Source organism: Gadus macrocephalus, chromosome 6 (genome assembly GCF_031168955.1).
Source record: "Gadus macrocephalus chromosome 6, ASM3116895v1".
NCBI classification, from domain to species: Eukaryota; Metazoa; Chordata; class Actinopteri; order Gadiformes; family Gadidae; genus Gadus; species Gadus macrocephalus.
In genome coordinates this window covers 10097766-10109355 of record NC_082387.1, presented here as the reverse complement: position 1 = coordinate 10109355, position 11590 = coordinate 10097766, and the positions used below count along the sequence as shown (strand labels likewise).

At 44.5% G+C, this 11590-nt stretch overlaps 1 protein-coding gene across 4 annotated transcripts in view; it reads right to left on the bottom strand.

The window, feature by feature from the left end:
* Nucleotides 1–8450: 8450 nt before the first annotated feature.
* LOC132459471 (LIM domain transcription factor LMO4-like) overlaps nt 8451–11590 on the bottom strand; it is a 4503-nt gene continuing 1363 nt past the window's right edge. For 3 of the 4 annotated variants that reach the window (XM_060054029.1, XM_060054030.1, XM_060054028.1), the window contains exons 2-5: nt 11563–11590; nt 10805–10901; nt 9422–9694; nt 8451–9105 (exon numbers count right to left, since the gene is read on the bottom strand). The exon at nt 11563–11590 is cut by the window's right edge. In XM_060054029.1, the coding sequence (XP_059910012.1) occupies nt 9097–9105; nt 9422–9694; nt 10805–10901; nt 11563–11590 (407 nt within the window). In that variant the 3' untranslated portion in view covers nt 8451–9096. The remainder of the gene's footprint in view (nt 9106–9421; nt 9695–10804; nt 10902–11562) is intronic. The other variant, XR_009526249.1, reaches the window with a different exon arrangement.

Sequence of the window (11590 nt, the reverse complement as noted above, 5' to 3'; positions counted from 1 at the left end):
TCCTTGCTGAAGGAACTATGTTGATTGTTTTGTATTGTTTATGCCCTGTTTACACCTACCCGATAGTGGGCCCCGATGGTGCCCGATGGCTAAATCAGCAGCTATCGTTATAACATCGGCAAATAGCGTGGTTGCATCGGGAAACACCGTTACTCTTCCCGGGAACATCGTTAGACGACGGGAAGAAACGGGAAGAAATGCTCAATGATCGGGCAACAACGGGCAACATCGGCAAAGAACGAACATGTTTGTTAATTTTGGGTCTATCGGGGTAGAATCGGTTACCAGGTGTTGCTATGGGCTAATCGGCTATAATCGGGAATAGAACGGGAGTACAACGTAAGACATCGCAAATCGTTCGGGAATTTTCCTGGGCACATCGGCTATATTCGTTAATCTTCCGCGCTTTATCGTGTTTTATCGTCTTTATATCGGCAACCTCAACACACGAAAGACCCTCGAGAACCCTAGACAAATAACGATTGTGAGTGACCAGATTGTGTTAAGGAAGACCCTCAATCTGCCACTTGGGTATAAATAGGGGGTGATGGATGGATGTCCTACTTTTATAATTACAGAGTACTTCGCCCATTTAGAACCGGCGTTCTATTATTATAAAATCGCTATTGTAATATAAATAAATATATAAATAAATATCAGTCTAAACCAGTCTCCCCTTTGCCTTCTCCCGAAATGACGCCAAATGACGCCAAACGCGTCATTTGACGTGTTTGGCGTCATTCGAAATGACGTCAAATGACGCCAAACGCACTTCGGGTGTCTTCCCTGGCATACATCGTTATGTTATCGTTATAACATCGGGTATGTGTAAATGCTACCCCGATAAATTGACCCGATCATACATTTTTAGCCCGATGTCACCCGAATCACCCCGACTTCCACATCGGTGGTCCATCGGCCATTAGCGGGATGGTGTAAACGGGGCATTAAATGTTAACTTCCCCCTTGAAAACAAGATGCTGCATCTCAAGGGGTTTATCCTCTAACGCAATATTGAAATAAATATAAAACGTAAACATGCGACACTATAGCCTGTGACTACTACATGCTTGGATATAAATGCTTGGCTCCTGAAGAAATACAGAGCCATTCATCAACCGTTTCTACTCTGTTTATATTCCTGTTTATATTCCCTCCTTCTTTCTAAAACTGCTGTAAGATATCGCCATCACCTGTTCTGTGATTCTCTAATCTGCCGACCGAGACTGCCAACGTAAAACTCGGCCACTGTTTGCAAGACACAAATGAAATTACGAAACTAAAAAAAATCGTAATTTTTCATTTTGATGGTCTATCCTGTGTTGTGTTTGTCTTTTGGCAGGCATGGCCCCTGTAGGACCCCCGATCTGCCCCTGATGGGCCAGCCCTCTACAGCGGAGGGGTTCAGTTCCAGAGCTCCGGCTCAGCGTGTTCATTAGAGAGAGCCGGCCGGGATGATGTGTTCACGTTTAACAGCCAATAAGGAGAGCAACAGAGCCATTTAAAGCTCCACCCTTCTGGGACAACACATGGTTAAAAGTCAACTCGCTTTTCTGCTGGAAACCTCAGTTTTTCCTAGGAATAGCTTTGCTTCGCCGTTGGGTGGGGGGTTAAGTCTAAGTGCAGAGTTTAAGATGGTAAGGTTTAGGCTTGAGTTAAGCACACAAGTCTAGTCTGAGACACAGTATGCGAAAACAAAAAAAATTTATGGATGATGTGCTATATTTACTGTAGCCCTTATCTGACGCCATAGCCATACCTGGTGGTAGGGGGCAGTAGTAGATGGCAGGCAGGGCCGTGACAGTGCGTCGAGTATTCAGAGGACGTTTCCCCATCGCTCTGAACGCTCAGTGACCACTTCATGGTTTCATTTAATTTCAGTGGGGCAGGGTAAGGCGGGCGGAGGGGGTGGGTAGCATCGGTGATATACGACCACAATCCGGCGGCCAAATTGGACAAATGAGGTCCACACCTCAGAGATGGGAAAGACCTGGCCAGCTTTCCGATGAATGAGCACTGTATGTGTGTGTGTGTGTGTGTGTGTGTGTGTGTGTGTGTGTGTGTGTGTGTGTGTGTGTGTGTGTGAGCGAGAGCGTAAGAAAGAAACACAGACAAGTTAAATATGTACAAATATCCAGTGTTTAGCTGTGTGTATGCAGACCTATAAATGGCTTTTGTGCGTGCGCACTCTGTGGGCGCGTCGGTTTCAGCAAAGTCACGCAGGTCCGTACACTCCACCAGCCATTGGGTGTCCGTGCGTATGCAGTGTTTATGTGAGGGCGAGAGAGAGAGAGAGGGAGAGGGAGAGATGCGCGGGGGCTGTTGCATCTGCTCCTCATTAAAGGGCGTTAATGAACGCACGTGCGCTCCACCGGGTTTCTCCGAGGAGGGGGCATGCAGGGAGGAAAGAGCAGGGTTTGGGGGGAGGTAGAGGGACAAGTAGGGAGCTCTGTACGTTTGCTCTCTGGTCTTCCTTGGACCCTCCTTTGATTTACAACAGAAATCTCAAATGGGTTTACGAAATGATGAAGAAAACTCCCCCTTCATCACATCAATTGTATTTTGATTGTTCTCCAATCTCCCTCGCTCCCTTGGTGGAGGATGTGATGAGACCTCTCAGCCCCCCCAACCCCGGATCTTTCCTGACTTAACAGCCACACAGTGGAACATCAGCTTCTACCATGACTGCTTCTCAATGATAACTAACGTCTTTTTCGTCCCTCTACTTTTAAAACCGATGTAAAACCTAATTTTGAAAATCGTTCTCCTCACCTTTCGCCAACACCTGGGCTGCTTCTGGCCGTCTGAATCTACGTTTCATCAATTTGATACAAATGTCATAACTAATAAAATACTTAATTCTACGTCTACCTTAACATTTAGTAATTAAATAGCACTTTTTTTCCAAAATGTAAGTATGGCGGAGGACACTCAAGCAGACGATCCAAATTGGAGCAGCTACAAGAAAAGGTTAAGTGTTTTGCGCAACCTAGCTGATCTTTATTTTGAAATGGATTGGATGCACAGCACACTATTTTTTTCTATTTCACTCCCATTTAGATTCTGCGCTTTTTGGATTGTTCTCAGCAACACTTGCTTCGGATAAATGCTGAATGACTAGATGTAAATGTATGTAATTTGTCTCTGGGTCTCTGCATTTATTTCTGTACGTCACTCTGCATTTTCTCTTCTTAGCTCAGTTCTGAAATGTAACAGAAATCCGCTGTACCATAAAATATATAAAAAGTAGACCCTGCCAAAGTGTGTTTACTTCATTTAAAAACATTTCACTGGTTTGTATATCAGAGTCCTGTGTGTATAAACGAGCGCTATAACAGCATTCTACGTGTAACATGTCCACATGTACACATATGGGAGGAGTTGTGGTTCAAACAGCATTCTACATATAACATTGGATGTTAATTGAATATATGAACATTTATATGTTGTTGGTGTGTTGCTTACATTGAGGGTGATGTATTGAGTCAAAAGTGTAAAGAGGCATATTCTCTGGGACTGTAAACATGCCAATGCTGCCTCAACACGTCCATCCCTCTACAGACACGTTGTCATGAAGACTAACATGTTGACAGAAGACTATTATGGGGTGTTTCAAGGGAGGATCGGATAGACACAGAGAACCGAGGGATAGTGTGTGGAGCATTGCAGACACAGAGATAATACTGATCTGATCGACGGCAATTTGTCTGGATTTCGGCCGCATTTACTTCCATTTGATTATTTAGTCATTGAGCAGATGCGTTCATCCACTGTGTATTACAGTCATCTCAGATACACGTCATTAAAGAGCCGTCAAGGGTTAGGGGACATTTGCTCTAGGATGCTCAAGGATATCAGGGACCAAAAACCCTGAACCTTTTAGGAAAGATACTGAACCCCCTAACCACTATCATCGCTCCTTGACTTAACTTCAATTATATGGATCTCATCAAATCATATAGATAAAGATTTCATTAATTAATAATACTTTATTTGATCTCTTTTCATATGCCCTCCATCTGTCCCCTGTGTGTTTGATGCGGGACTCGGAGCAGCGCTGCAGAAACTATATTCGTCAGCAGTTGTCTAAGTGTACTGGTTTTAAAGTCGACTCCATGTGTAATCTATATTCGTTTTTGTCCTTTGAAATAAGTCAGGCATTAATATTCAACACGCAACGATCAGGGCAAATTAGACCCTGGGAATTGTGAACAAGAAGAAACTAATTAAGGAATTAATTTACAAACATTTCATTTGGGAAAAAGTAAGTTGCAATGGGGAATTTTAACACCCGCCTGCTTAATTAGTTACTTAAATTAATATGAAATATGCACTGTCCAGTATTAATGGCTCTCTGCCTGCATATGTTAGTACTGATATACTGTTAAACCACACAATAACCTAGTTAGTTAAGCAAGCAAACAGGCTAGTTGACGGAGTGTGATAACACAGGGGAATATGCAATCACAAACGGCCATCTTGTATGTATTTATTTATAATCAGTTACATGTTTGTTAAAAAATTGGATTAGAAAGTTATTGCTTACAGATATATATTATTGTATGTTACAACAACTATGCCTGTCGGTATAGTGCCTACACCCCCTGCAGGTATTGCCTCGTTGGTCCATTGTGTGTCACCTGTACAGGTTCCTCATTCTGTTCACCGGGGTTCAATGCGAACATGTTCAAAGTTCCCGAGTTTCATTTTTGTTACTGCCCGATTCTGTTTATCTTGAATTCCTTTGCTTCCCTGTAATTTGTGTAGATAATAAACGTGATGATTTGAAGAGATTACTGCTTCAGAGTTTGTACCTGTCCTTCTGGTCCAGACTTTCTGGTCTTCGGTTTCTCTCTGGTCTGAGCAGATATACGTCTCTCACGTCATGTTATGAATGGAAACAAACATAATATTAAGCTGCAGACATGATAGTAGGCAGGCCCACACACACACAAACGCACGCGCACGTCATACAGACACCAACGCACGTAAACACGCACAGACAAATTTACAAATACTAAACCCTTCACGACAGCTCTCCTCTAATAGCAGACCTTACGTCAACCTTTGCAGACAAACGAAGGGTGTGTGGTGTCGGAGGTAAGGTGTACGTGTTATTGGTCGGGGGGAAGTGTGTGTGTGTGTGTGTGTGTGTGTGTGTGTGTGTGTGTGTGTGTGTGTGTGTGTGTGTGTGTGTGTGTGTGTGTGTGTGTGTGTGTGTGTGTGTGTGTGTGTGTGTGTGTGTTAGTGTGTGTGTGTGGGTGTGTGTGTGTTGGGGGGGTGGGGGGGAGGGGGTCGCAGGCAGTGTTAAGTCAAGCAGAAGCCCTGAATGTTGCTAATTTATTTACAGATTTAATTAGACGGATAGAGGCTCCCAGATAGAAGGAGGAGAGAGATGTTGCCAACGCTACAGCTCTTTAATTACGGTGCCGGGCTCTTGATCCCTGCGCTCGGCTGTCTGGGGAGCCAGTTAATTAAAATCCTCATTATTTTACTTTTAATTAGTTCCCCCCTCTTTTGTTTCCTTTCACCATATGGCCGTGTTCCGTGGTCAAATTAACGTAATTGAGCTAATTAAGCCGATCACTTTAATTATTCAAAGCGTTCCGATTGGACAAGAGAGGGAGAGCACCCCCCCACCTTCCCTCCCCCCCCCCCCCCCCGACATTCCTGCGTGAGCCTTGGAGTCGCAAAGGCTTTTCTTTGCTTTCTTTACTCGTTAGGCCGTAGGTTTGGTTCCCGCGCTGAGATCCAGCTTGCTTGGCTAATTTCACCCCCATTCCGCTGAGGTGCTGTCACACTAAATTTGTACCGGCTGCCAAATTTGTACCGGGCGCGTCATCAATACGTAATCCATTCCAAACCTGCCCGGCAACAGATGATCGCGTCGTCCGTTGCCGCGTCGAATGACGTGAAAGGTTCACGAACATTCGCAAACCTTCTATCTAGCGATCCGTTATCTGTATTGTGCTATTTCGTCCTTGACCTGCTTTAAACACTCAGTTTACTTGCTAAATTTGATTAAACAATGAAATACAATACAAATATAAAGTAAAAACAAGTGTTATCTAGCGATCCGTTTTCTGTATTATGTTATTTCGTCTTTGGCAACATGAGCACAAATGTTTTTTGAAACCCGCTTTAAACACTCAGTTTACTAGCTAAATTTGATAAAAAAATGAAATACAATACAAATATAAAGTAAAAACAAGTGTTATCTAGCGATCCGTTAACTGTATTATGTTATTTCGTCTTTGGCAACATGAGCGCAAATGTTTTTTGAAACCTGCCCGGCAACGGACGACGCGATCATCTGTTGCAGGCAGGTTTGGATTCGGAATGGAATACGTATGGATGACGCGCCCGGTACAAATTTGGCAGCCGGTACAAATTTAGTGTGACAGTGCCGTCTGTTTACCGTGAACAGAAAACAGCGTGGATCACGCGACGTTGTTATGTTCCGTCGTACTAGTAATGCTGTTCGAATGTGTGCTCGTAATTAGCAACTCGTTAATTGCCAAAACTATCTCCTCAAAAAATGCTTAAGCTAGCAAAAATGCCTTGAATAGGAAGACGGCTAAATGGGTTCCTAGCATAGCTGCGCGTTAAATATATGGTATTTTAATGTCATAGTACAGCACTGACATTCATATGGATTAGAATTTTTGAACAGTGTGGCCTATGTGGTGTAATGTCATTTTAGTATCATCATAACGGCCGGTTATGAATATGTAGTAATATCCCCACTTCCTCACAACATGTATCCATCTATCCATTTCTCTCTCTCTCTCTACACCAACCTCTCCATCCCTGTCTTATCTACCTATCCATTGACAAATATCTCCATTTATCTATTTATAAAACATGTGATCTTCACCCGTCAACACCTCATGAAGCCACAATCGTCACTTCAGCTTCCCACCTCCTCTGCAGGGAGAGTAAGGTTTCCTACAGCAGACCGTTAGACGGAGCCCTACCTCCCAGACAAGCCCTTCATGACCCCATACCCCCAGAGAGTCCAGGATCAGTCCTACCTTTTCCTACATGACCTCTAGCTTGGACGAGCATCAGAGGAGAGCACAGCCATCGTGAAGGGGGGGAAACACGGCCGCCATGTTGGATCTGCGGATCTCAGCAGCTTGGACAGGAGCAGAAGGCCTGGTGATCGTCCCCTCCCCTCCGCCTGTGTGTAAAAATATCCCCCGGTTCATCTTGTGCCTTCACACAGCGTGAGGCGGAGGAGCTCAGGCAATTACACTCATCTGCATGTGTTAATATGATTCATTAGCGGGAATAAACACTTTCTCATGACACCGGCTACACGGCGAGCTGCACACCTGCACTGCTCTGATAAAAGACAACGCCTCGTGGCGCTGAGCCTTTTCATGAGAGCTGCTAATTGGCATCTGAAAACGTTCCGGCTAATTAGTGAAAGGCAGATGAGATTTGATTGGTTTGAATGCAGAGTGTAACTTGTGGTGCGGTGGGACCCCAGAATGTGCCGAGGTTTTTATTTCTTTGCCATCACGATACAAAGATAATTGTAATTGTGGTGATTTGCATACGTTAATGAATTTGCGTGACGCTTCCTGATCAGACGTGAAATAAATAATTGATGCGGTATCAGCTCCTACCGTGACAAGTGGGACTTTTGAAATAGCTAAGCGCATTAAGGTGCAAGTTTGATGGCTGCTATGCTCCCAGGCAAGGTGTGAAAGTGGAGCAGATGTTATCTCCTCGCATCCACGGAGCCTGCACTCGCTGCTATCTCGAAAAGATTAACTCTGAACCTCTGAAGGTGTGTGGCGAGAGTTTGAGCAGCAAAAACAAGCGTGAGGACTTAAGGCAAGTTGGAGCGCTAAAACGAACCTGAATATGACGGGGAGGGGGAGAAAAAACAAACGCCAGAGAAAATCCCGAGCAGAACGCAGACCAACGCGGCAGTCAGACAAGAAGCCGTCGCTGCAAGGTGCTTTAATTGCGCCTCCGTAACATCAGATCGCTACAGAAGCCTCCGATTCCCGGGCAGCACACAACGCTTTAATTAGGCTGCGCTCAAATTACAATTTATCGGAGCCAGGCAGTCAACCATCTAACCAGCCCACCAGGGCACCCACCCATCAAGCCACCCAACCAACCAGTGAAAGACCCAGTCCCGGAATAAGCCCCCCGCCCTTCGCCACCACAGATCCAGGCTCATGTTTAATTGCTTCGGTAAACGGTCAGACCTCGAGCCTTTAACTCCATTCCAGAGGGTAATCAGCCATGGTTTCACCATGGGACGAGGGAGAGAAAGAGAGAAAAAGAGAGAGAGAGAGAGAGAGAGAGAGAGAGAGAGAGAGAGAGAGAGAGAGAGAGAGAGAGAGAGAGATAATATGACTTTAACCCAAAGTAGACATAACTAAAGTGCTTGCAAATGCGAGTGATTTCCGTCCAATGAAACAGTCATGTTGCAGTAAAATCTTTTTAATAGGATATTTTTCACTGTACATGATTCTCTCTCTCTCTCTCTCTCTCTCTCTCTCTCTCTCTCTCTCTCTCTCTCTCTCTCTCTCTCTCTCTCTCTCTCTCTCTCCCTCTTACATTCACACAAACACACACAGGAATACAGAACAGTGTGAAATACCATAAAAAACAATCGTTCATATTTGACATCCTCATGTCACATATACTGTATGTGTTTGGATGTATGTGTGTGCGTGTTTATGTGTGTGTATATGTCTAGATTTGTTTGAAAAAGGGGTTACCATTTACAATATAAGTCATACAACATTGTAGATCAGGAGAGTTGGAGATCAAGAATGGCTATTATGGCTAGCCATATTTTTCAGTTATAAGTCTTTTTCTTGGTCTGTTCATGTTCATGGGTTGTCTTGTCCGTCTGCCCCCATGTTGCGTTGCTCCCCAACATCCGTATCTGACTGTAGTCCACACACAGCAACACACCCTCCTTCACGTCTACTACAAGCACAAAAGGGGGTCGTAAAAAATGAAGGGTGGTCCATCTGGTTGGTAAGGTCGGAGTTGAGTGAAGATGAGAGTCCATGACCACAACAAGCGCTTCCGGTTTTGTGTCCAAGCCGTTCCCCGTGCCACTCAACAAACCTGCAGGCAGCAAGATTAGAAGTTTAAGAGACAAGTACAAATTAAAGTAGCAATGTTCAAGGAAGGAATGGTGAGTTTGCTGCCACCTATAGGGGAAGAAAACCCTGCTTGGCAGATTTGTGAAAACACTGCTGAAACTAAATTTCTTAACTTATGATGTATATCGTAAATGATTTTTTACCAATGGTGTTTTTAATAAAACCAAAGGTTTTCGGTCTACCTTAGTTGACGGATTTCTACCAATCAGCGGTGACAACAGAACTGTGATAATGGAGGCCCTAACTCCCCCAGACCTTTACAGACTGATGGGGCTCACCTTCTGGTCCGTCAGCACCGAGCTGCTCTGAAGCTGGGGCAGGTGGGTCCCGATGAGACCGTTGCCGGGGCGATCGTGGTGGTGGCGGTTGCCGAGGAGGCCGTTGCCGGGCCGATCGTGGTGAAGGTTCCCAAGGTGTGCGTTGCCGGGGCGATCGTGGTTAGCGACCAGAGTGTTACCGGGCCGGTCGTGTTCACAGAAGATGGTTCCATCGACGTAGTGGAAGCGGTCCCCCGGTACCAGCCGGTTCCGACACGTTGCACAGCTGAAACACTGAGCGCAAGACAGAGAGCCAAGGTCAGGGTCAAGTCAAGTCCGGCTGGTTTGTACAGCCCTTCCTATCAGCTAGTGTCTCTCCTAGCCTTTGCAGGCCCACATTACACAACATCCCTGAAGACCACAATCTCACATGAGCAGTAAACTCCCGAAAACAGCAGGAAGGGTTAGAGCACGATTGTAAAAACAACAATAAGTGTGAGTTTAAGTTTGTGTGTGTGCGTGCGGGGCCGTGTGCGTGTGTGTGTGTGCGTGCATTTGTAGAAACCCAACAATATGGATCAGTAACGTATTCATTCGCATTGACATTTTCTCCTGAAAACCCAAGCGAGCAGATGAAATTAATAGTTCAATAAAAGCGGTTTCCGTCATAAGATAAATTACCACATTTTCGCCACTGAAAATGTTTTATAATAGTTGCACAACACACAGAACATTAGCTTACTTCTTTCTACCATCTATGTTCTTCTGTTTAAATGTGTCTCGGCAAGTTCCCTACTCCTAATCCTATTGTGTCTATGGACACATTTTCGGTCATTTCTTTGTCTTTCATCCTTTTCAAATTAATTATATTTTTTTTAACTCAGCCGTTGCGTATTTTGTGCAATTTAAGAACTTCCTATTTGGATCAATAAAATATAATCGTATCTTATACGTTATTATCTTAAATAAACAGGGCGGGGCTATTGTAACGCTCCTGACGGGAGCTTCATTCAACTACAAAAAACTCAACCGATTCACAAGCCCTGGGGGGTCACTCTGACATCTGAGAATAAAATAGTCGGAGACCTTCACGCTTCGGAACAACAACAGACACTGTTTATATGGTCGGATAAACCACTTGATGGTGTCTTACTTCTAAAGATATCAACTTAATCGTATACATGACGACTGACGTGTGTCTACCTATATGATGCACACACAGACACACAGACACACAGACACACAGACACACAGACACACACACACACACACACACACACACACACACACACACACAGGCATTCATATATACATAGTGACATAGATTGACACCCCGGGGATCATCGCCTTAACACACGTCGTTTAGTTCAACAGGAAGTGGGTGTCAGGACTGCGACCTCTCACCTTGAGGTGGAACACGTCCCCCTGTGCCCGCATCACCATCTCATTGGCCGGGATGGACTGTCCGCACGCGCCACAAGCCCCGCTGTGACCAAACAATCTGCAAACACAACGCAAGAATGAGAAAACCACAACATGCTTCAAAAGAATCCTAGTTAGTGTTTAGTCATGGAGCCGACGCTTACATCCAAAGTGGTTTCGGACTCATGTTATGTAGAAGCAGGGATTAGGGGTCATTTTGATAAGGAATGCGTACAGATTTGACTGTGGACATTGGGAATCAAACCAAGTATCTTTCCGCTGGGAGTCGAAACACCCTAATCACTACACTATCCTGCCTCAAATATGATCAGGATAAAACGATATACAGGAGTGCATGACCCCGGCATTCACAAGGAAAAGGCAAGAACAGAGAACAAGGAAAAGGCTGACATACAGACAAATAGATAGATAGAGAACCCCCAAACATAAATCTATTCGAACAATAGGGATCATTGAACCCTGTCGGATCCAATCAGAGATATGATAACAGTGACATGAGCCATTACTTACAAAAGCCCAGAATAGAATGGTAAAATACCCTTTATATGTTTTTTTTCAGTTTGTATCATACAATACAATAAATACAATGATTCAATGAAGTTAACAAGGGGGTAGGAACGCGTTGTACTTCTTCGTACATCTTTTCGGACATGGATTTATTAAATATTCTGTTTCCAGCTCCGGTTCGGTTCTTGCTCATTATTCTACGTGTTGTATACCTGAGGTAGTCGCTGCGGCAGAGGATCA